General features: G+C 46.2%; 4 protein-coding genes across 11 annotated transcripts in view; all 4 read left to right on the forward strand.

The window, feature by feature from the left end:
* Positions 1-749, forward strand: part of si:dkey-154p10.3 (zinc finger protein 567) — an 8,975-nt gene extending 8,226 nt beyond the window's left edge. For all 7 annotated transcript variants that reach the window (XM_005946423.3, XM_042213817.1, XM_014341369.2 and 4 more), the window contains 2 exons: positions 77-200; positions 515-749. In XM_005946423.3, the coding sequence (XP_005946485.1) occupies positions 77-200; positions 515-668 (278 nt within the window). In that variant the 3' untranslated portion in view covers positions 669-749. The remainder of the gene's footprint in view (positions 1-76; positions 201-514) is intronic.
* Positions 750-4,999: 4,250 nt separating this feature from the next.
* opn4.1 (opsin 4.1) lies at positions 5,000-6,733 on the forward strand. Its single transcript, NM_001287406.1, is given in 1 exon segment — positions 5,000-6,733. A coding segment is annotated over 1 exon segment (1,404 nt). The 5' UTR covers positions 5,000-5,006; the 3' UTR covers positions 6,411-6,733.
* Positions 6,734-8,466: 1,733 nt separating this feature from the next.
* LOC102289065 (protein disulfide-isomerase TMX3) lies at positions 8,467-14,978 on the forward strand. The gene is made up of 16 exons (XM_005946429.3): positions 8,467-8,623; positions 9,136-9,184; positions 9,270-9,312; positions 10,033-10,156; positions 10,259-10,304; positions 10,512-10,592; positions 10,691-10,790; positions 10,880-10,957; positions 11,912-11,978; positions 13,229-13,327; positions 13,571-13,628; positions 13,993-14,046; positions 14,152-14,208; positions 14,281-14,410; positions 14,486-14,554; positions 14,630-14,978. Exons 1-16 carry the CDS (start codon positions 8,590-8,592, stop codon positions 14,807-14,809), a joined length of 1,269 nt encoding a protein of 422 aa, XP_005946491.1. The 5' UTR covers positions 8,467-8,589; the 3' UTR covers positions 14,810-14,978.
* A 3,382-nt stretch (positions 14,979-18,360) lies between these two features.
* Positions 18,361-25,195, forward strand: part of cdyl (chromodomain protein, Y-like) — a 21,012-nt gene continuing 14,177 nt past the window's right edge. The window contains exons 1-4 of one of the 2 annotated variants that reach the window (XM_005946431.3): positions 18,361-18,597; positions 18,966-19,683; positions 20,031-20,284; positions 20,356-20,528. In XM_005946431.3, the coding sequence (XP_005946493.1) occupies positions 18,574-18,597; positions 18,966-19,683; positions 20,031-20,284; positions 20,356-20,528 (1,169 nt within the window). In that variant the 5' untranslated portion in view covers positions 18,361-18,573. The other variant, XM_005946432.2, reaches the window with a different exon arrangement.

Here is a 25,195-nt window from a genome sequence, read left to right on the forward strand (position 1 = left end):
AGGGAACACACAGAAAGCTGCGAGCCCTTGTCATGTGACTGTCAGGTGACGTTGTGCGTCCCGTGTGTGATCTCAGGTGAGAAGCCGTACAGGTGTGCAGAGTGTCCGTATGCGTCCATCGATCGCAGCTCTCTGCTCCGACACTACAGGACTCACAGCCAGGAGAAACCGTACAGGTGTCAGCACTGTGACTACAGCAGGTAACACACCTGACACGCACCTGACACACACCTGGTGCACACCTGTGCTCCCACAAACTCTGCTGCTCGAGTATTTCGAATAATAGAAAATTAAATTGAATGTGACTCATAAATCAAAGGGTTTATCTGTGTTTTCACGGATGTTGTTTGCAGTTTGGAAACCAATGAGCAGTTCGTCCTGAAACACCTGTGTCAGGATTCATTATTGATCAGTACTGATGTGTGATCTGATTAATCTGTGGAAAAACTGATAGATTACTAAAGCAATCGGTAGCCCTAGAATTGGACCGCGTTGTTTTTGTTTTTCTCATCAGCATCCAGAAGAAGAGTTTGGATCTCCATGCTCGCCGCCATCACACTGGTGAGGCGTTCCCATGTCAACAGTGCGACTACTCGAGCCCGGACCGCCAGCTGCTGCTGAGACATGTCCGCAGACACCACGCCCCCTCCCAGCAAGCTGCGTTCTGAACATGAGCTGGTGTGACGGGGCTCGGCACAAAGTTTTATTTGTGGACTTTTTTAATGAAAATAAAAGCTTAGAAAAAATAATTTCTGTTCTTATTTATTCACTCTCAGACCTTTACTTTGAAAATATGAAGGCCTTAAACACTTTTTAACTTTGAAAAGGCCTCAATGAGTACATAAGGCTGTGACAGTCAGCTGATTATTAATCAGTGAATACTAGAATACTATTTTCATTGGAAATAATTCACAAACGTGAGTGAAGCAGCTGACGTCTCACCTGCTGCTCACCTGGACTCAGTGCTCAAAATTAGCCAGAACTGAACAGGTTCTGATTAATCAGGAACCAAAAACGTAACTCTGAGCACACGTCAGGGGGACGGACAATGAGCATCAGACTTTGTGCTTCAGTAATGTGTGCAATAAAACATGTTTTAGCAAAATCTTTTTTCAAATACAATTTAAAAACAGATTCCACTCCTCATCTGCATTTCCTGTTAGCTCACACATTAGCTTTGTTTCAAGTTTCACTTCCAGCAGCGAAATTCTGCAGGTCAAAACTGCACATAAGATAAACGAAATCAATTCAGTTTTATTTATACAGCACCAAATCACAACAACAGTCGCCTCAAGGCGCTTTATATCGTAAGGTAGACCCTACAATAATACATAGAGAGAAAAACCTAACAATCATATGACCCCCATGAGCACTATGAGCAACAGTGGGAAGGAAAAACTCCCTTTTAACAGGAAGAAACCTCCAGCAGAACCAGGCTCAGGGAGGGGCGGGGCCATCTGCTGTGACCGGTTGGGGAGGGGGAAGGAAGACAGAGATTGAATAAAGAAAATATATTTTTATTAAAAAAGTAGAGTAAATAAATACAGATTACTGAAAATGCTGTGTGGCAGAGGTAATGGTATATACATGTACAGTAACTGTAAATGAACAGTCCCATATTTCAGCAGCTTGTAGCTAACTCTCGGATTAGCTAACACATATAGCATTTCTGTGAGTCTTCTGGTCCTTAAAAAAACTGCGAAGTATCCAGATGTAAGGGGCTCTGTGATTGTTACAGAGAATTTGCACTGTCGCTTTTTTTCACCCGGGTTATATTTATTTATTCATTTATTTATTTTGTCAGGAAAAAAGAGAAGCTTTCTAAACATCCGGCTTTAAGTCTACATTTTAGAGACATAAATGAGGAGCTTTTCACAAATGTGTTTCTATCTATGGCGTCTTCTTGTTTTTCAATCAAACTGTTTCACTGACTTCTCTTATTAAAAAATGTTTTTAAAAAAATTTGTAATCATTTTTTTTATTTTTTTGTATTATTTTTGGTCCCACGGTAATAGATGTTCCAGCCATGTATTCCAGCCCTAAACCTAACCTTATCCATAACCCTAACCAGCAGTTAAATGGCGTAAAATAGTGTTTTCCAAAGCGATTTTAGGAAAATGAACGAACATGTGTAGATTCACAAAGTCCAAAGGGTTCTCATGTGTTCTCCTTTTTCCGATGTTGTCATTTAGGAACGTGTTGGGTAACTGAGAGCGTAAAATGTTGACGATTTGTCACCGAGTGTAAAATATTACGCTTAGGGAGTGAGAACGTGTTGGGTTTCTCAAATCTAAGGGGCGCCAACCAAAATTCCTCTTTAAGAAAGAAATGTTTAATAATCACATTCTGTTTCATAAGAACTGTACTGCCTCGGCCAAATCTAAATACTATTGTGGTTTATTCTATTCTCGTGCATGTAACCCAAAGTTCCTTTGTTTAACAATATTCCTGCATCTCCACACTCTTTTCCTTCTCTAACCTAACTCTCTCTTGTATCCTTTGCAGCTCTGTATCCACCTGCAGCTTGAGATCTGTAGTCTTTGTTTACCATTTACTAATGTTCACGTTTCACTCTCCCCTCAGTATCAGATGTATCAGTAATGATTCAAGAGTCTAAATCATCTCCCCAGGGACCCTCTTCCCACTGTCCTAGTCTAAGCTTTTCTTGGTGGTGGACTTCTGGAGACGCAGACCCACCACACTGACACCGGTGAACATCCAGGGAGTGGACATTGAGATAGTGGACTCCTATAGGTACCTGGGTGTTCACCTGAATAATAAACTGGACTGGAGCCACAACACTGATGCTCTTTACAGGAAGGGTCAGAGCAGACTCCACCTGCTGAGGCGGCTGAGGTCATTTGAAGCACAGGGAGTGCTTTTAAAGACCTTCTATGACTCTGTGGTAGCATCTGTCATTTTTACAGTGTGGTATGTTGGAGCAGCAGTTTATCAGCAGCTGAGAGGAAGAGGTTGGATAAACTCATTAGGAAGGCCAGCTCTGTTCTGGGATGCACCCTGGACCCAGTGCAGGTGGTGGAGACAGAAGGACTGTGGCCAAAATAACATCTCTGATGGACAGAGTCTCCCACCCCATGCATGCAGATGTTGCTGCAGAGCTGCTTCAGTGACAGACTGCTGCATCCTCGATGCATGAAGGAGCGTTTCCGCTTGTGCGTCAATTAAAGGATTTTTATATTCTTACCTCACTGGTCCCTCTTATTACCACCATTATTGACTCTTTTCTCGGTACTGGGACTGCTCCTCCATTATTGAAAGTTCACTTTGTCATGGTCTGGGTCTGATGACCCAGAGCTCATGTATTTCTTGTATGTTTTTCCATATGTTATGGTGGTTTTCTCTCCCTTTTTGTCCTTTCTCCCTGGGTGCTCCCGGATGTTTTGGGGTCGCTGAGGGGACTGCGACCCGGAAGTGTTCCTGCACTGGGGACTGCCGCACCTGCCGCCCATTAGCCCTCACCAGCTGCAGCTGATGGCTTCATGAGGGGCGCCTTATTTAAGAAGGTGGCGGAGCCCCAGTCGGCGCGGGATTATACTAAGTCGAACCTGTTAAGTACCTCCGTAGATTAGTGTGTTGTGATCGGCTTCGCTACTAAAGGCTGCCTGCTGAGCTGTGTGTGTTTTTGTGTCACCAGGAGTCGGGAGTCAGGAACGTCGTCACGAGGGGAAATCACGGAGTGGAATCGGGTTTTTGGAGTTGTCACCTTTTCACTGCTATGGACACGTGCACTGTGTGGGATTCTTAGAGGAATCGCCACAGGAGTCACAGTGCTTGAATTGTATATAGTTGTCGTTTCTGTCCACTCGCCATAAATAAATCCACTGTCCTTCACTTGAGTCTCGCGTTTGGGCCCTACTTTCTCTACAACTCCACGGTCTGCCGTCGCAGCCCGTGACACACTTCCTGTGTCTGCCGGTTTTCCTCAGATGACACTCAGCTGTATATTTCCTCCAAACCCAGTTTCAGCCTTCCACCCATCCCCCTCTGTGACTGCCTCATGGAGGTTAAAACATGGCTCTCCTCCTATTTTCTCAAACTCTGTAGTAATAAAAATAAAGTTTGTCAGCACAGCTTCCACTCTAACCAAATCCCACAGGTTTTCCATTGATAGTGGCAGCTCCTCCAACCTGCCCTCTCCTCAGGTGTCGTTCCACTTTCTGCTTCAGAATAATGCTGTCATACGTATCCCTAACCTGGGCAATCCCTGCTTGTGTGAGTCACTCCACGTTGCCGTTCCCTCTCATTCTCGTGGGTCTTCATCTGCCGTTCACCCGATTGTTCCCTCTGCCCGTCTCACCACTATGGGGAAGAGTCCCATCTGTTTAAACTGGCTCACCCTCTCTGACATTGACTTCAGTATTGTTGTCCAATGCTGGTTTTTACTACTTGTCTTTTATGCGTGGTACGCTTGGGTTTAGTAGGGCGCCCACAAATAAAATGTATTGAGATACTGAGATTACGACGTCTCGCTGTGACACTGCACAGATCTCTCCTCTTCATGGTTGTGTCTTTGGGCCATTTCAGTGGAAGAACAAACTGACCTCTGAGCTCTGAACGCTGAAAAACAAAACCATCCGTTTTCCCCTCTGTCCTTGACTAATGGCATGACTTAATGATTTGGCTCATTTCTAGGACTTGGACAGGAAACACTGTGACCTATAAATGAACATCTGACTGTGTTTTCACTAAAAGCTCATTAACCTCAGAAACGGCCCACATTAACCTGCAGCAATCAGGTCATATCTGATCCAGATGTTTACTTCTTCTCCGAGTGCAGAGAGTTAATGGATCGGTCAACTCGATAATGCGCCGCCATCCATCGATCAGGCCAACATAAAGAGCCGCAGCCTGACCGAGCCGGCACGCAGAGCCAACTAAGAGAGCTCGAGCCCACATCCAACCGATCCGGTTAGCGTTCAGCATCATCCGACGGAAATCCTGTTAACGCCACACGGACGTCCTGCCGGCATCCGGCTGCCATCGCAATGAGTCACATCCACTCGAGCAGGAAGTCAGCTCTGTGCCCTCTGGGTGGAAACTGCACTGAGCACCATCACCAGGTTAGGATGTCTAAACTGCTCCACCTGCCTGACCACGCCCCTACACAGAGTGCTCGCGCCCAGTCTCACCTGTTTCCTACCGTGGATGTCCCTGACCACGCCCACTACATCATTGGCTCAGTCATCCTGTTGGTAGGGGTAACAGGCATGCTGGGAAACGCTCTGGTCATCTACGTGTTCTGTCGCAGTCGGACGCTGAGGTCGCCCAGCAACCTGCTAGTGGTTAACTTGGCGGCCGCCGACTTCCTGATGTCCTTGACACAGTCTCCGGTCTTCTTTGTGGCCAGCCTGCATCACCGCTGGGTGTTTGGGGAGCTGGCCTGCGAGCTGTATGCCTTCTGCGGTGCTCTCTTTGGCATCACCTCCATGATAACGCTGACGGCAATTGCGGTGGACCGTTGCCTGGCTATCACGCGTCCTCTGGCGATGCTGGGTGGGGTGAGTCATCAGAGAGTGTTGGTGGTGGTGGCAGTTGTGTGGCTGTACTCTCTGGGCTGGAGTCTGCCGCCGTTCTTCGGGTGGAGCGCCTACGTCCCTGAAGGCCTGCAGACATCCTGCAGCTGGGACTACATGAGCTTTACAGCTGCTGTACGCACTTACACCCTCCTGCTGTTCTCCTTCGTCTTCTTCATCCCACTCGCTGTCATTGCTGCGTGCTACTTTGCCATTTTCCGGGCAGTGCAGCAGGCGGGGCGGGAAATAGAGCAGCTGAACTGTGGCGAGGTCAACAAGGCATATGAGCGTCTGCGCAGCGAGTGGCGAATGGCTAAGGTGGCTCTGGTAGTAATCCTGCTCTTCATCGTTTCCTGGTCGCCATACTCTGTGGTTGCTCTCACCGCCACCGCCGGCTACGCACACCTGCTGACTCCATACATGAACTCGGTGCCAGCTGTCATCGCCAAGGCCTCTGCCATCCACAACCCCATTATCTATGCCATCACACACCCAAAGTACCGCGCTGCCATTGGTCACTATGTCCCTTTTCTTCGCAGCGTGCTACGGCTGCAGGAGAAGGACCTGCGCTCCTCTTTCAGCTCAAGCGCAACTTCGTCTCGCTGTACCACTTTTACCAGCTCGCCAAAAGGTCGACTTAATGCCAGCGTCAGGACCAATGGCCACCAGGCTCAGAACCGCCTATCCTCAGTGTCTGACAGCAAGTCGTGCTGGATGGAGAGCGATGCCGACGGCTCGAGCAGAAGATCAGAGAGGCAGGCGTTCTCAGAGGCCACCGCTAACCCCTTGGACTCCACCACACCGAGGCAGCACGTGGGCCACACCGACGCCAGTTCATCTGACGGCGCCGTGCTCGAGGCCAAACTTCCTCTGTGATGCTGCCCTCGTGGTTCTGCTCTTACTGGTCAAAGGTTTTGATCAGATGGAGAGACGAAATGAGATCAGGGAGTGATGCAGGCCTTTGATGGTGATGACATCACTGTGTTACTCACGGTTACGCAGCTGATTGGAAACTTGAGCTTCATGTGAATATTGATTGATTTTCCTGTGATGTGATCGATTCGGTTTTCTGATTAATTTGTCAGTAAAGTTCAGTTCAAGCTAAATTTCTTCAGGTTTTTTTTTACCACAGAAACATGATGATGTGTGAGGCGTGATTGAAATTTGAAATCTGCAGCAGTGTTTGAGCATCAACATCTCCAAAACTTCTAAAGATCAAACCCTGAAATGTTAAAAAAGCCGGATTGTTGTTTTTTACCTTCAAATGAACCAGGATGTGTAATGCTACAAATTATATGCAAAAATAAAAAATGAAAGCTGCCCTGTAAAGTCTCATTATTAAGCACACACTGGTAAAGAATCAACTAGTGACAATTTGTGGATGCTATATAAATTAATTTCACAGTACTGTAAAGCATGTAGAAACTCTTTAACATGGGATCTTGAGTCAGAACATTAAGAACATGCACCACTGGGTGCGATCTTTCGTAAACATAAAGTTTCATTTCGTCTATATGCTGATGATTGCCAGCTTTATTTTCCTTTCAGTCGTTCTGATAGCTCCCAAATTAGACTCCTGCTTGATTGCCTCAGTGATGTTAAGTCATGGATGGCTCAAAACTTTTTAAATTTTAATGAACGTAAAATGGAAGCAATTCTGTTCGGCCCGAATCGTTCCTCTGATATCCCTGATGTTGACCTTGCTGCTCTGACCCCTCACCTGAAGAGCTCGATTACCAATCTTGGGTTAAAAATCGACTCTGCACTTACTCTTGATGGCCACGTGAATGCGGTGGTGAAATCATCATTCTATCATCTCAGGCGTCTGTCGAAGGTTAAACCTTTTCTTTCAAGGCGTGACTTGGAGACTGTTATCCACGCTTTTATAACCTCACGCTTGGATTATTGTAACTCCCTTTTAATAGGGGTTGGACCGGACACGCCTGCAACTAGTCCAGAATGCTGCGGCACAGTTTTTATCTGGTAGAAGGACATTTGAGCACATTACTCTGGTTCTGGCCTCCCTGCACTGGCTTCCAATTGAATTTAGGATTCATTTTAAAGTTCTTTTATTGGTTTTTAAATCTTTAAATGGTCTGGCACCTGCGTATCTGTCTGATTTGCTGAAGCCCTATGTCCCCACTCGTTCGCTCCGGTCAGCTGAGCAGCTGTGGCTCTCAGTCCCCAAATCAGGGCTGAAACTGAGAGGAGACCGAGCGTTCTCTATCGTGGGTCCTGAGCTAATCTTCCTCTTCACATTAGGCGATCGACATCAGTGCTGGTTTTTAAATCCAGATTGAAAACGCATTTTTATTCACTGGCTTTTGATTCAGTGGTTGACTGACTTGTATTTTATTGTTTTCGCTATGTTTATTATTTTATCGTATTTATTATTCTTATGGTATCTATTATGTTTCTGTTGTTCAGCACTTTGGTCGGCCTTGTGTATTTTTAAAGTGCTATATAAATAAACGATGATGGTGATGATGTTATTTTCATTTGACGTCCATGCTGCACCATAAAAACAAAAATATCAGCAGATGGTTGCATTCAAATCACTGTAGTCCAATCATCTTCTTGCCCACCTTCTTTGAGCCAATTAGCCTCCACTCTGTGTGGTTTAAATCTGTGTGACTCATTAGTGCAGCCCACCTGCTCCCCACCTCCACCTCACAGACGCCTCAGAGCTCTGTTTGAGCCTAGATCGATCGATCTATCTATCTATCAATCTATCTATCTAGATAGATAGATCAGTAGAGCAGAAAACATTAAACCGCTTGTCCATTTTCTCCTCCTTTCTTCTTCATCACTTCCTTTTCTCCAAATCTCTTTCCTCTTCTGTCCTTCTTTCCTGTCTCCCTCTGGTGCAGTGGTGCCCCCTGCTGGTCTCCTCTGGCCTCCCGCAGCTTTAATGTCAGCTGTGCATTTGTTGTTGATGTGAAGCAGCTGTGAATAAAGTTTGAGTGGGTTGAATGCAGCCTGCTAATCTGTAAGATTAGCAGTGTGTTCTGTGTTAGCAGATTAGTTCTGTGCTGTTAATCCAGTTTCAGCCATTATGGCGGACAGGAGGACCACAGTCCTGCTCTCAGGTACGTCCAAACTTTCTTCCTCTTTATCGTAGCTTCAGAGTGTGAGGAAAGGGCAGCTCGAGACTCGAGAACCTACAGATGGATTACAGTCAGATTACTGAGCTGTTAATCTGAAAACAGTCTGAATCTGTTTCTGGTTTCAGCTGAAATCAATTCAATTTTATTTATCTATATAGCTCCAAATCATAACAGCAGTCGCCTCAAGGTGCTTTATATTGTAAGGTAGACCCTACAATAATACATACAGTCCATTTTTAAGAATCAGCTTCCCCCTGAGCCAGTCCCAAATCATCTGATCACAGATTGATGTTTGTGAGATTAAACTTTAATCTGAAAGTTTTAATTGGAGGTATTGATACTCCACGTCTGATGGAGTCATGTGACTCAATGTATCAGGTGAACGAAGGCCTGAAGTATCAGAGCATGATCAGTGGGATCGGGGTCAAATGGCCTGGAGACTAAGTTAATGGACCTGTGTGTGTGTGTGTGTGTGTGTGTGTGTGTGTGGTCAGTGCTGCTGTTTGCGTCTGCGGCGGCGTTCGTGGAGGAGCTCGATGATTCGTGAGTTCAAACTGAATGTTGAATTTAACTGACTTTAGGTTGATGATCAGTAATCACTAATCAGGCTGATTGATCGTCTTTTCAGCTTCATGGAGACAAAAGGAGACGATGAAATCTGGCTCATCAAGGTACAGATGAGTTTACTCTGTGTACTGTGTGTACTTTACTTATTTTTATTTGTACTTATTAATAATAATACTAAACACTACGTGTCTGCAGCAGCTTTCTAAACGTCGTGCTTCACAGAATGCAGCAGCGTTAAAACACAACCGAACAAGAAGAACCAAGAACACGAAAAGCACTGCATGGTCTCGGGGGGATGGGGGGTGATCAATGATCACTGATTAAGAGGTTGTACAGATTGGTAATTGTTTGCCCAGGGTAAAAAAAAATATGATTAGGATCAAGAACAAAGACTTAATCCAAGTTCAGTTCAAAGACAGTAGAAATCTGAGGCCACCTGAGCATACCTGCAGATTAAGTAACTGAAGGGAAACAGATGCAAGCTGAACAGGTCTGAGGATGGAGCCGAGCGGTACTCCACGTGATAAAGAACACGTCCGCACTGACCCTGTTTGATAAAAGCACGAAAAACACAGGTGACATTCCACCTGCATCACAGTCGGGTCCAATCAGAGCAGAGCGATTACCTGATCCTACAGTCGGGTCCAATCAGAGCAGAGCGATTTTGCTTTGAAAGCAGAGAGAAATCTGATATTGGACGTTAGTAACATCCTCTGAGACTGTATTGCAGTTCATTTCAGAGTACTTGTCATGCAATTGTGTATCTTCTGAGTACTTCTTGAGTGTTTCTGAGTGTCGTCTGCCCCTGTCGTGTCTCGCTGCAGTTTTACGCCCCCTGGTGTACGTTCTGTAAACAACTGGATCCGGTTTGGCATCAGATTGGATCAGAATATAGGAGTCTCGGCTCTCCGGTCCATGTCGGCAAATCAGATGCAACTGCCAACACCGGTCAGTCACTGTAAAAATTAAAGCACTGATTTACCAGCAAATTGTTGTCAGTGACTGTCAAAATAAAAGCCCAGAGGTCAGATGTGTTCTCTCTGTCTGAAGGTTTGGCCAAAGAGTTTCGCGTCAGAACGTATCCAGCCATCCTTATGTAAGTCCTCACTGTGACGCCACACACACATAAGATCCACTGACTGAAACCGCAGCTCCAAACACCACAAGGTGTTTCATTTTACACCATCAGATGCACCTCAGTCAGGTGGTATAACGGGCAGAGATACACCATGGTCAGGTGTGACAGGTGTGACAGTGATGCAGGCATGCTGCAGATCTTTAACCAGCTGTTTCCTGTTTCCAGGTTAAAGAAGAATATAAAATATAATTATTCAGGCGTGAGAACCAAAGATGGAATAATGGACTTTGCTAATCGGATTGCTGGGTGAGTTTAGACAGCCGACACAAAATAAGGGAAAATGATGTTTAACATGACGGTGATGTCACAATGATATCACATTGGGAATCTGTCTTATTGCTCAGGCCGCTGGTTCGATCACTTAGTAGTGTGCAGCTCTTCCAGCACGCCATGAGCCGCCATGATGTCATGTTTGTTTATGTAGGAGCCACGTCACCGCTAAAGGTACGTACACACACACACACACACACACACACACACACACACACACACACACACACACACACACACAACTGACCTGTGGTGTGTTTCAGGGAAACTACACGTCAGTCGCTGAGCAGCTGATTGTCCACACTTACTTCTTCTCAACCAGCAGAGGCGTCCTACCGAAGGTCAGAAAACTCTATCGTCTGTTGGTCAAACGTGTCCATCACCTGATCGAGCTGACCTTATCCACATGCTGAGACAAAACTTTTTAAAACACTTTAAAAATCCCCCCTATGTCCACAAGGTTTCAAAATGTGGTGGACATCCAGCAGCAGGTGTAATATTTTCCTGGAACGTCAGTGTGTTCCTTTAAAAAGACATGTTTATACTCATCATTCCCACCCTGGACGAACATGTCTGCGTCCAAGTCTGTAGATAATCTGAGTCTGTAGATAATACGGAGCCCCGCAAGGGACATGGGAGAAAAAAAATTACAATGAACTTTTGCGAGATTTCTCAAAACTAACTCTAATAATCTGAGTCCGTAGATAATCTGTGTCTTTATCTGTAGATAATCTGTGTCCGTAGATAATCTGTGTCTTTATCTGTAGATAATCTGTGTCCGTAGATAATCTGTGTCCGTAGATAATCTGTGGATAATCTGCGTCTGTAGATAATCTGCGTCCGTAGATAATCTGCGTCCGTAGATAATCTGCGTCCGTAGATAATCTGCGTCTGTAGATAATCTGCGTCTGTAGATAATCTGCGTCTGTAGATAATCTGCGTCTGTAGATAATCTGTGTCCGTAGATAATCTGTGTCCGTAGATAATCTGTGTCCGTAGATAATCTGTGGATAATCTGCGTCTGTAGATAATCTGCGTCTGTAGATAATCTGCGTCCCTAGATAATCTGCGTCTTTAGATAATCTGTGTCCGTAGATAATCTGTGGATAATCTGCAGATAATCTGCGTCTGTAGATAATCTGCATCTGTAGATAATCTGTGGATAATCTGCAGATAATCTGCGTCTGTAGATAATCTGTGGATAATCTGCAGATAATCTGCGTCTGCAGATAATCTGCGTCTTTATCTGTAGATAATCTGCGTCCCAGTCTGTAGATAATCTGTCTTTATTTCAGGCGGTGTCTCTGTCCACTCTGCCTGCTGTGGTGGTATTTAAAGATGGGACTTACTTCACCTACAGCGGTGAGTTAATTTTGATGAACAGGCCAACAGAACTCTTTCTCGTGGAATATTAAATAACAGCAAAAAAGCTACAGCTCTGCACAAATGTCTTCAGCCACCAAAACTTGTTTGTACAAAAAAAATTGAAAATCGTGTTGTACAGCTACAACACAGTAACTTCACACAATAAAGTCTAAGGAGCTTGCAAAGAAAAGCGTCTGGACTTCTTTGAGTTGCTTGAAGACGTTTCACCTCTCATCTGAGAATTTTCTTCAGTTCTAAGGTCAAATGATGGAGAGTCCCAGATTTAAACCCAGTGGGAGTTTCCCCCCAAAGAGGGACAAAAGGACCCCCTGATGATCCTCTACCTGATCACATGAGCCGAGGTGTGAAAGCGGGTGTCACAATCAGCCAGGGTGAGAGGTGAAACGTCTTCAAGCAACTTAAAGAAGTCCAGACGCTTTTCTTTCCAAGCTCCTTAGACTACGATGACCTGGATGACTGAGAACCTTCACAGACATACTTCACACAATAAAACATATGGTCCTGCACACACTTTAGCTCTGAACTGTAAATATTAACTATAAAAACAATGCAATTTTAAAATGAAGACGGCAAAGGGAAACAAGAATTGTTTAGTCAGTCCTGCCTGCTGAGTTCTGGACCAGATAGATAAAATAACACCAATATTTAATATTGTTGATGAGGGAACCGATATAACCTCCTTAGAGAAGCTATCAGGACCACAAACAAGAAGCTCAGTTTACCAGGACTGAGAACGAAGAAGTCTGAAGATCCATTAAAGTGTTCACTCAGGTTTAACAGAAATACAGCTGAGCATCACCAGCGTAGCAGAGCTGTGTCAGTGCTGAATCTCACTGTGCACCCAGTTGAAGGACACTGACTGATAATAGGGAGAATCTGTAGGAGGAGTAATGTCAGCAGGAAGAAGTGCAGGTGTGTGACAATGAGATCCAGCATGGAAGTCAGGTTAAACTAGGCTAAAAGGATCCAGGCTTGAACTTTGAACTGATCACAGTCATTGGAAGTTGTGGCAGTAAAAGCAGACTGAGGAATCCTTTGAAATAAGATGTCTCACATCTTGTGTGGTTGATGTGGTTAGTAACTCCTTCATGTGCACATGGAGCTTTGTATCTGCTGTCAGCTCTTCTGAGAAAACGCTTCTGTTACAAATCAGACTGACATGGGGAATTCATGCATTTGCTGTGTGCATTTCACCTGACTTAAACAAGCTGCTTACTGTCTTTCAGAGGAACGTGACGGGGACCTGAAGTTGTGGATTAACAGAGAACGATTCCCAAACTTCTCCCAGATCGACAGCTACACTCTGTATGCCATGGGAGAGACAGGTACCACAGAACACCTGAGTGCACTGTGATGTCATCAGGTACCTTCAGCCAAAGCACTGAACAACTTTGACTTTGGAAACAGACCCATCTGTTCATGGAGTTTCCTGTCAGGGAGACGTTCACCTGAACAATAATGAAACTGGAAGCAGGCGGGTCTGTTTGGGACAAAGCACTGAAATGCCTGGATTTCACTCACTGGTTGCTGATTGGCTCAGGTGCAGTGACTCCGCCTCTGTTCTGCAGGTAAGCTGGTGCTGTTGGCGTTGGTGGAGGAGAAGCACCTGTGTGAAGAAAGTCTCAGGTAACCCCATCTGCTCTCTCTCTGTGCAATATTCTGGCGGTTGTGCAGTTACTGTCCCATCCTTAGTGACCATAGCCCCTCCACCCTTATTTATTTATGATTTTATATTATTGTCCTTGTACACACCCCCTCAATGTTTCTGTAACTCATACACCATGAATATAGTGTACTTATATTACTTATATTGTTTTTTTCCTTTGTATGTTGTTTTCTTTACTTTTGCATCTTTGTGGTCTTGCATTCGAATTGTGCTGTGCAAGCAACTGCACAATGACAATAAAAAGTTCCAAGTATCTAAGTACTCATCTTCAGGGTAAAATTTACCTGTGACTGTGCTCTGAAGCATTTCCTGTCACCTGTTCAGGTACAAGAGTCTGTTGGAAAGTGTGGCTGCAGAGCACAGAGAGATCTACAGCAGGTCAGACTTTTATTCTGAAAAGTACAGGAAACAGGGCGCGAACTCCGATCTCATTCTCTCTCTCTACCTTTCTCCGCCCACTCTTGTCTGACCCCGCCCTTTCAGGGAGATGTACTTCGGCTTCATGGCCGGCTCTGATTACATCAGCGGCCTGGTGATGGGGTGAGTTTTCACCTCTGACATCAGCTTCACTCCTCTGATTGGACGCCTCTGACTTGTCATTGTTTTCAACAGTGAGATCATTGTGCCCACATTCATCGTGGTGAATCTGTCCAATGATGGCTACTTCCTGCCCCCTGGCACTGTGCAAACGGAGCAGAACCTGCTGGACTTCCTGGATGGCGTGCTGAACGGCAGCGTGCAGGTGAGTCAGGTGAGGCTCACCTCCAGACAGGAAGCAGCTGCTAGATTCTGAACATCTGTCTGCTCTTTACCTTAGGGTCACGGAGGAAACGGCGCCCTTCAACGAGTCCGACGCCTCGTTTATGATACCAGAGTCACGCTGGCAGTAAGTCACATCATCATCATCATCATCATGCTGCTTCCTGTTTAAATAGTCTGACTGTATGTTTCTCGTACACAGCCCGTCTTCAGCCACACGCCGCTGCTCGGCTGCTTTCTGGTTGCCTTTCCACTTACCATCGGCGCCTGCTTCTGCTACCTGTGCTTTAAGGCCCGCCCCACTGTGGTCGATGAAGATGGCACGCCACTGTTAGCGCCTCCGCTGGGAGGCCACAAAAAAAGCAAGAAAAAGTCAGACTGATGGCAAGGACTACCGAGAGGACCTGAGACCAATCCAGAATCACGGCCTAGCCGAGGACGTTTTCCTCTGATCTGTGACAACTCGGCCTGAGTCATCGATGAAAAAAGTTCTGTTAGAACAGCTGCAATAAAACAAAAGCAAAGAAAATGTGTTCTATGAAACTTTGTTTCCTTCAGAGTGCAAACACAAACCAGCCTGTGTCCCGCTACAACACAGGTACGCACAGGAAGTACTCAGTGTTACAGTTACAGGTTGGCGGTAAGCTGGTGGGCACGTGTGTGTTTGTCGCCTCACCTTTACCCGCCCCGAATGTTTTTCCCTATGTTGAACACGTCCCCAGAACCAGAAGTCTGACATGCCGACCGAGAAAAGAGGATAAACCTGGTATAGCCTCTTCCACATGTGAACACGACTACACGGAGGTTGCAGGCAGCATCCAGTCCACAGCTCCTGCCTTGAAGCTTAAGAGCCATGACAAAGATCCGACTCTGCTCTTGTTGAGGCTATAAAAAAGTTAACTACTAAGGTAGACCATTTTGATGAACAGCTGAGAGGAACTCAGTTATCGCTAAGCTTTTTGAAATGAATGCTGCTGCAAAAGTAAAATTCAAGCACAGGAGAAAGAAGTATCCGGACTTATCAAGTAAAATGATTTGATGCGGAGGTCGGTTTTATCAGACTGCAGAACTCGAGAACACCAAACTGAGGTTTGTAGCATAAACCTATTCGCTGGAATGTTCAAGACTATTCAACTACACAGCAAAAAGCATTAAACACCGAGCAGGCGAAGTTTCGAGTTTCTCGTGCACAGGAGAGAACCGGACAAACGCCGTTCCTTCGCTTGACCCCAGTCGCTCTCGTCCGCTCCCTCGTAACACTGCTCTTTATTGAGGTTACATGAATATGCATAGGTTCATTAACATATGACGTCTACATACACACAAAGAGTACCGTGTCTGTGCGGTGTGCGTGTGTGTGGTCAGAGTGTGACCCCATAAAGACTTCCCTAAACCTGCTGCTCATCTAAACAAAGGCACTTAGACTTAAACAGATATACGTGTGTTTGCTATACCATATATCAGAAGAGAAGATACGACCTTGCTCATGATCCAGAGAGGTGCGTGATCTATGCCAGAACACTCTGGAGAGGAGTGAACGCACCCCCCTCTTCATGCTACACAGTTGTTACAGACCTCCTAGGATGAGACAAACGATTATATACTTCTAAGCATATACAAATATATATTTCTAGGCATAAATGACAATCCAGCAATACAAATCTGACACAAACATTTCACTCTTCTGATCAGCCAAACGCTTCTCTACAGATAACTGCATGATGTTAAAGTTATTCCATGTCACTACGCTTCCTGTAAACTGTAATAACTTGTGTTTATTTAACTTCATATCTAAGACAGACTCCACCCTGGGCTGGGAAACCTTGAGCTCAGGTGTTAGATCCTCGGTGCTGCAGGTAAAAGCATGAAGGAAACATGAGGCTGCCATGTTTTATCAGGACGCCCCCTGTATGCAGAGGTGGGTAGTAACGAGTTACATTTACTCCGTTACATTTACTTGAGTAAGTTTTTGAAAAAAAATGTACTTTTAAAGTACCTTTTTTGCGCGATACTTTTTACTTTTACTTGAGTACATTTATGAAGAAGAAACGGTACTTTTACTCTGCTACATTTGCAAAATTCGACTCGTTACTTTTTTAAAAAAATAATTAGTTTAACACATGCGGCCAGTGGCGTTTCCGGTAACTTTTTTACCAATCAGATGTGGCCATGCAGTCACATGACCAGTGTGAAACTGTGGCGGGCAGAGCGGCCCGAGCGTTTCAACGTAGCGGACACTAGTGATGGGATTTCCGGCTCCTTTTAGAGAACCGGCTCTTCAGGTTGTTTTGTTGCTTTAATTAATTAATTAATTAATTAATTATCAGCAACAATATAAAATTATGCACAAAAGGAATTAGTAATGTAAAAAAACATGGTTTTCTTTATGTATGTTTATATATAAATATTTATGGGGGCCCCTACAGACGAAGCACGTACAAACTCCAAAACACATTTCTAGTGTTAACTTCCAAAACAGAGCTACTAGATCACTCAAATTACACAATCGAATTCATATGTCTATTGTTTTATATATATATATTTACCTGTTACTACCACACACCCAATCCGATTGCTGGTACTTCCTTGCTTGTGTAGCCTCTAGGTAACAAAAGCTCAACACGGCCCCTGGCATCCTGGAGCACTTCCGTTGCGTTTTAGAGTTTGTATGTGCTTTGTCTCTAGGGGCCACTGTAAATATACTTTTATTTATTCACTCCACATAAAAAGAATGTAGCCTCGTGGGCAGTGTAGTCCAGCTGTAAGTAAGCTGTTAAGACTCGACTGTACACTGTGTTCGTGTTTCCTCTGAAACAATAAGTTCTGTTGGAGCAGCCTTTCATCACCTCTCTCTGTCTCTCGCTAGCAAAGTCGACCCAGACAACAAAGTAAAGCTAGTGTTTGGCTACGAGCCCGACACGAACCCGATGTATCAGCCAGAGGTCCCGTTACTACGGTTCGGCGCCGCGGACCTGATTTATATACGCGCGGAATAGTTTTCTATACGAGATCGCTGCAAAAAGTGCAGCCTTACCTAATGTCCACCTACTGTTACTCATTTATATTAAGGTTTAAACATGTAGTTGGTGTTGGTGTGGAGAGTAACCTTCAGTAATAGTAATAAATCACACAGCAATAGGACATTCATGTAGTTGTAAAAAGCTTGATAATATATGAAGTAATCCAAAGTATTCAGAATAGTTACTCTCATTGAGTAACGTAACAGAATACATTTTGGGGCATGTAATCTGTAATCTGTAGTGGAATACATTTTTAAAGTAACCTTCCCAACACTGGACATTACTAACGATCACTGATCATACAAGCACACTTTGATCAGTTCGTATAGATCATAATGTTGCGCTCATACAGCGTTCTGCTCTTCATGTGACGCTCAGGGTTCAGCTGTGAGTTTCACTGCTGCTGATAAAAGCTGTAAATAAATATATATACAGGTTCTGAATGAAAAGAAAAAACACTTAGAATGGACATTTACATGATCTGCTCCGCTTTGGTTACTGCGATTATGTTTTCATGAATGGTCGGATGGACAACGAATTATGGGACGCCATTTTCTCCTCCCTTTTCATAAAGACGGTCCAGTGTCTCCTCTGCTAAAGGAGGTCATAAAGGAAGCATTGAAGCTTCTTCCCCTAGTGTATGGACAACTGAAAACAGCTCTGACTGTGGCTGCAAAACTAAGGAAAACTGACCTTTGGAATCCCAGAGTGGGAAAAAAAACGTGAAACACACACAGGAAGTACCAAATACTGCACTTCCTCTAGGGTCAGCAGAGGCCCCAGCTGGTTAAATTTTATAGCAGAAATAAACATGTTTCCATTTTTAATTATTTAAATTAGAAACAAATAAAAAGAAAATTACACATCAGTGCATAAAACTGCAATACGTCACTTCCTGTCGTGGTGGGGCTTTTATTTTGAAGGTCATGGTCAGAGTCAGAGCGGAAGCTTGTGAGACGCCACCGTGCTAACAGCTAACACCGGGGTATAGTTACCTGAGCCAACAGGAGCACACACACCTGCAGCTCCGCGCGGATCGACACTCACACATACACACACACCGTCCCTCATGTTGCTGCGCCCCTGAAGTAGCTTCTTGAAGCTGCCCGTGCACGCGGACATCTCCATGGCGACCGAGGAGCTCTACGAGGTAATGTGAGCTAATGCTAACATGCTAAGCGGCGGAGTTTATGAAGTTAGGAAAGTCGAACAAAGTAGGCAGTTATCGACTGATCGAGTCCGAGGCAGACGGTTGGAGAGAAGTCCAGAGAAAAACTACAGCTAGTCGCTAGAGGGGCCGCACAGTTAGCGCAATGGTAGCTGTCTGTTAGCCTTCCGGTCTCTCCCTGTAACTGTCCTCGGGAGCCTGCTGGGAGCTCACACTTGAAGTGGTCCGTGCCCTCCGGCGGAGGAAGTTTTGATCTGATTAGTGAACAATACCTGTAATACGTCACAATGTGACGTCACCAAAGTAGTGGCGTGATGCTTATTGTGGGCTCCGCCCTCTGTGTCCTCCAGGTGGAGCGGATTGTGGACCGGCGCAGGAACAGGAAAGGTCGGGTCGAGTACCTGGTCAGGTGGCGAGGGTACGGCGCTGAGGGCGACACCTGGGAGCCCGAGAGTCACCTGTCCACGTGCATGGCGTATGTCCACCAGTTCAACCGCCAGCACGCCGAGCGCCACAGAGACGGCGCCTTGCTGCGCTCCACACGCAGCACGCCTAACCTTCACTGGGGCCCCGTCCACAAAGCGCCCTGCAAGCCACATGCCTCTCGCGGCGACGTCGATGCGGACATCCGAAGCGGTTTGGGCGACCATAACCAGGCGAGGTCTCCTCCGAGCCCAGCTCAGTTGCTCCCTGCCAACCCGCCCCGCCCCCTACAGCAGCCGCTGCCGGCTGACAGCTTTGGGCTGATGTCGGCGTCTCCGGCCGGCCCCGCCCGCCGTAGCGTGGACTTGTCAAAAACAGGCATCAAGATCCTGGTCCCAAAGAGCCCGATGAATGGCCGCCCAGACGCCGAGGAGTCGCCCAGCGAGGCGGCACACAGCCTGGAGGCAGGCGAGGCTCAGCTGGTCCCACCAGAGGTCGCTCTGCTGGAGAAACCGCCGTCAGGGATCCAGCTGGGGCCTGGAGAGGAGCGAGCGCGCATGGGGACCCGACCCCGCAGTCAGAACCCACCGCCGCCACCACGAGCCCCCATCACGCCAGCTGCCATGCGCTCGCTCAGTGGCAGAGGTGAGTCCCGCCCGGGGGGGGGGGAAGCATGCTACTGTTATCGCCAAGATCAATAACCGGATCAATCAGCCATTACCAAATGGTGTAATCAGTCAGCCGGACCACCAGATCGATCCTTAGACTGATTGATCGGTTACGAGGCCGCGTCACGCTCAGGTGAGAGCAGCTGTGTTTCTAACAGCCAGTAGGAGAGCTCCTTACAGCCTCAGCCTGATAGTGATATATGAGAACCATATTCATTTTACAGTAAACTCCGCCTCCTTCCTGGTGATTGGTCGTTGTCCCATGACCTGCTGTTTTGTCTGTGGACAGGAAGTGGGCGTTCTGATGTTCTGCATTCTCTCTAGGAAATTCGCCACTGATTGAGGGCGTTGCCGCTGGTGGGATGTCGGGTCTGCAGAGTGCTGTTGCCGGGGCGACCACGGTGACAGGGAAGCGGCGCCTGGAGGAGCGCTCAGCGTTCGATAAACGGCTTCGCTTCAGCGTGCGTCAGACGGAGAGTGCGTACCGTTACCGTGACATCGTGGTGAAGAAACAAGATGGCTTCACCCACATCTTGCTGTCCACCAAAAGCTCTGACAACAACACGCTCAACCCGGAGGTGAGGCCCCGCCCCTGCGGTCAGACTGCCCCCACATGCCCAGAAATTCACCTCTGTCTCGTCCCTGTCAGGTGATGAAGGAGATCCAGAGCGCTATGGCAACAGCGGCGTCGGACGACAGTAAGCTGGTGCTGCTCGGCGCCGTTGGCAGCGTTTTTTGCTGCGGACTGGACTTCCTGTACTTCATCAGACGCCTGACGGACGACAGGAAGAAGGAGAGCATCAAAATGGCCGAAACCATCAGGTAACGCGCGGCGTCTAAGGCTGCAGCCGTTATACAGTAACTCAAACGTACGCCAACGTTTGCTTCGTTTAAACTCTGTAGCGCTCTGTCGTCGGCATGGAAACGTGGCCAAAACCAGACCTGCAGTAGAAACGTATCTGCGAACAGCTTGAGGGTAAAAGCTATGACATCATTCAGTGGGCTGAATGATGTCATAGCTCGCGCCCGTGTTGTTGTCCAGTCCTCCTGGTTATATCGATTACAGAGCCGAGTGTTTGTGTGCGAGGCAGAAATGATCCGTCTGCAGGTTTCCTCTGACAACAGCCTCGTGTATAAATACAGATGTTTTTACAGAAACGCAGTAGGCTGTCTTCCTTCATGGTCTCACGTAAAGCTGCAGCTCTTTAGGCCTTAACTGTGGCCCCACCCTCCTCTTCCCTCAGCCTGCCGGATATATTTGGACAACACTCTGTCCCAGTCATGGGTAGGGATGGGTACCGGTATCTGGTGCCATGATGGCACTGGTTCTGACATAAATGGTAGTGACCAGACCGAAAAGCAGCGCATATTTCGGTGCTTTATTTTCCTGAGATGTGACACACTTTAGATTCCAGCCAATCATTTTACGTTTCCGAGGATAGTAGGCGGGTCCAGGTACGTAGGTTCTTTTAGAGCAGAGCTACAGATTAAAAATGTCCAAGGCGAAGCGGTCAAAGTCTGGCTGTACTTCACAGCAAAAGATGCAAACTCAGCAGCAACAAGTGCTTTAAGCTGATACTGTGATACTGTCAAAGGAGGTAACACCTCGAATCCGATGAAACACCTGGCGACATATAGCGTTTTTTTTAAAAGCTGAGAAATGCACCGTATTTGATAGCTTGCTGTGAGACCTCACACCGAGCGCATCTACTGCGGGTGTGGTGCCTGTTATCGGACCCGGAGTTAGCAACATCCCCCAAGAACCCGTAGAGGAGAGTCCTGGCCCCTAGCCCTGCCAGTGCAGCAGAAATGATGAGGATGATGATGCAGCAGCAGCCGTTCTTCTCTGCGTGAGTAGCTTAATGTTGTTCGTGTGTAATTTACGTTGAGTAGGCTAACCACGTTATTACATTAATGCATGTAAGGTGAACTAGCAAACATCATCATAGCTACATGCGGCTGTCCTCTTGTTTGATGGCAGATACTCCCTTCACCCTGGCCAAAAAGGCTAAAATGACCAAAGAAAAAGTGGAAAACAGCTAAACATGAGAGGTTTTTGGACAAAGTTTGTGTTTTTTCCATTGTTTAAGCACTGCTTCCAGCCAAGAGTGATCCATATATGCCCCATAGCTGCAGAAAAGGCTAACATTGTTATCTTTTTACAAAAAAACAGCTCAACATGAGAGGTTTTTGGACAAAGTTTGTGTTCTCCATTCTTTAAGCACCGGCACTGTTTCAAAAGTACCGGTTTGGCACCGGTATCGGATAAAACCTAAACGATACCCATCCCTAGTCGTGGGATTGTTTCCCACTCACTCCTGCCGCCGGGTTTGGAATAAATATAATAACTTGGGTGGTAGATTCATTCTGATGGATTGTTTGTGTGTTACTGTATCCTCTGTACTGGTGAATAATGGCACTCGAATAGTTCTGTAACTATTTCATCTTCTATTTCATCTTCTCTCCTGGTGTAATCGAGTACCTGTCTTATATTCATTTTGTAATTGACCAGAATAGCCAAACGCCTGCATCAGTACAGGCACTGAGTTAGCTCAAATAAATCAGAATGCCATCAGTATAGCAGGCTAATCAGTATTCCCCTGAATATTAATACTTTGTCTTAAATGTTGGGCCAATGGTTTGACTGAGAGCCTCCTTTATAACCGCTTTGCTTCACAAACAATCGATTTTTCAGTATTTCCTGTTGTTCAGGTTTTTTTTAAAACTAATATCCTCGACTGTTGTTTTCATTTTATGTTTTTTCTCCAGTTGTTTGCAAACTAGGAGCTGGTTTCACAGAAGAGGGGCCTGTAAACTGAAGGCTCTGCTTCAGACTTGTAAATACTTAGATTTATATCTTCTAAAGCAGGGGTGGGGAACTCCAGGCCTCGAGGGCCGCTGTGCTGCACATTTAGATCTCACCCTGGGCCAACTCGCCTGAACCACACGATGAGTTCGTTACCAGGCCTCTGGACAACTTTAGGACATGCTGAGGAGGTCATTTAAATCAGCTGTGTTGGATCAAGGACTAAAACCTGCAGGACACCGGCCCTCAGTTCAATTCAACTTTATTTACACAGCACCAAATCACAACAACAGTCGCCTCAAGGTGCTTTCTATTGTAAGGCAGACCCTACAATAATACATAACCCTCGAGGAGTTGGACGCCTGTAATCCATCCATCGATGTTTGCTTAATTGAAGGATTGTTATAACAGAGTTATAACAGGATGAAGATGCGTTTGTCATGTTCCCTGTAGTTGAGCTGCTTTTCTTTCCTCATTTTACTTCATCGGATTTGACAGACCATTAACATTAAAAGGAAGGACTGGTATCGTGCCAGTAGTAGACCCAGTATACACATGTAAACATTACAGCTGTATAAAACATGAACTCTTTAAATGATCAAGAAAAAGACATGTGCTGACCTCCAGCTGTGGGGCCTTCAGGGGCTCTCTCGCCCTCCAATAGGAAGGGCCCTCTAATGGCGTCCAGCCAGAGGCCATTGTTCTAGCAGTGTTGGTGCTCGACTCTGTTTTACTGCCTTACTGCTCGGTCAGCTGCTAAACTCTGTTTGTGTCCAGCCGACATTCCTGCTGTTAGCGTTTAAAAACTCAGGCTTTCCCGAAAGGCTTGTTTTTCTGTCTGTGCGCCCTGGTAACCGTCGGCTACGCTCCAATCAAGTCTCCGAGCGTTTGAGCGTCGCTGGTTGAGTCATGGAGCACCATTCCCTCAAACCTCACCAAAACCTCATCTTTGCAAGCAGGGTTTGAAATCCTCTCTTTCCGCACTGCCTTTGCTCCAACATGTTCCCTTTGTCGCTTTGAAACCTCGGGTGCATAATCACGGTGCAGGTGTTTCAAGCCCACGTTCCTGCCAGGCTGCCGTGGTCGTGGCGATGGGCTCTTCCCACCTGTAGCTCAGTCGAGTCCAGCTCCAGTCTTTGTGGTAGTAAGCGATCCACTGACTCCAGCGTCGATGGAGGTTCCTCCTCTCGTCCTTCTTTAACCACAGCAAGCCTCTGCCTCGGGCTGTGCCACATGACCACAATCTCCTGACATAAGACATCCCGATAACCATCTCTGTCCCTAAATGTGCTTTTCCTGTGAACCCCGGGTAGCTCGACATGTGCGGTGTTTCCAGCTGGGTGTCAAGTGTTCTGACTGCGTGAAACGATACATTTTTGAGTCTTTATTCCACGGCGTGCTGCGGGGAGGAGCCTGCTCTGACGTTTGAGTCTGAGGTTTACCTGGAGCGCCTGACGGCTCGTTTTTGCTTCTCGTCCGTAAACTCTGCATCCTCTGTCACGTGAGAAGAGCTTTGTGGTGTTTGAGTCTGAGGTGGGCACCGGTTTGTGCCATAATGTGCATAGTCCAATTTTCTGGTCCGTGTCAGGCGTTTCATAACCAAACGGTTTCCCTGCTGCAGAGCCGGCCCCCTGTTTAGGACTGAGGTCCTGGGTTTGTGTGGACTGGTCCTTCTGTTTGGAGCTGCCTGGTTCTGCCTCGTCTTCCCTGGTCATGCTGGATTCTCTGCTCCCATGACAACATTTCGCTGTAAACGGTAGATTTTATGACACCATGAAACAAATGGTAGCGTATAATATGACAGACGTTTTCATTCGGTCATGTGGCACCACCCTACTTCTGCACGCTTGTTGTTATCCTCTGCGGCCGAGATCTGGTCTCGTAGCTCGTGTCCTATATACAGGTGCTGGTCATTAGAATATCATCAAAAAGTTGATTTATTTCACCAATTCATCCAAATTTTCATTTATAGCACGTTAAAAACAACACATGGCTGACAAAGCGCTGAACAACAGAAATATGGAAGGTACGATAAGAATAATAAACACGACAAATACCAATAATAATAACAAGCTGGGCTCTCGTCACACCTGAGCGGCGCCACAGACTGATCGAGCCACGCCGCGTTGCTGCGTCATTCAGGCAAAAGGAGCCCAGCTATGTATCGAGAGCTGCTCATGCTCAGACTGTTCAGTTGGCCACGATTCCTGAAAACACTTTGTTTGTATTAGTCTTCAGTAATATTCACGATAAGATGCTGAATCTGGGGTTTTCATTGGCTGAGAGAAGGAAACACCTGAAATATGTCAGTCTGTGTGGACTGAACGTAAACATCTTTCACTTTTTGAATGGAATTGGTGAAATCAACTTTTTGATGATATTCTAATGTTATGACCAGCACCTGTATTTCCTGCTGCTCGTTCCTCTTGAAGCCCTTTTAACTGGAACGCTGGGGATGCGCTCTGCTGTGCCGCCATCCCACGACAGCGCTGACGTCAGCTGTTAACAGTAATTAACATCCACACTGTCAGAGCAAAGAGAGTCATTGATAAACTGGAACCTTTTATTGTGAAAAGTAGGGGTGCAACGATATTCGTATCGATATTGAACCGTTCGATACAGTGCTTTCGGTTCGGTACGCATATGTATCGAACAATACAACATTTGTAATTTATTTTATCAA

Source organism: Haplochromis burtoni, unplaced genomic scaffold, assembly GCF_018398535.1.
Source record: "Haplochromis burtoni strain Fernald_Lab_line unplaced genomic scaffold, NCSU_Asbu1 Contig_483, whole genome shotgun sequence".
In the NCBI taxonomy this organism is placed as follows: Eukaryota; Metazoa; Chordata; class Actinopteri; order Cichliformes; family Cichlidae; genus Haplochromis; species Haplochromis burtoni.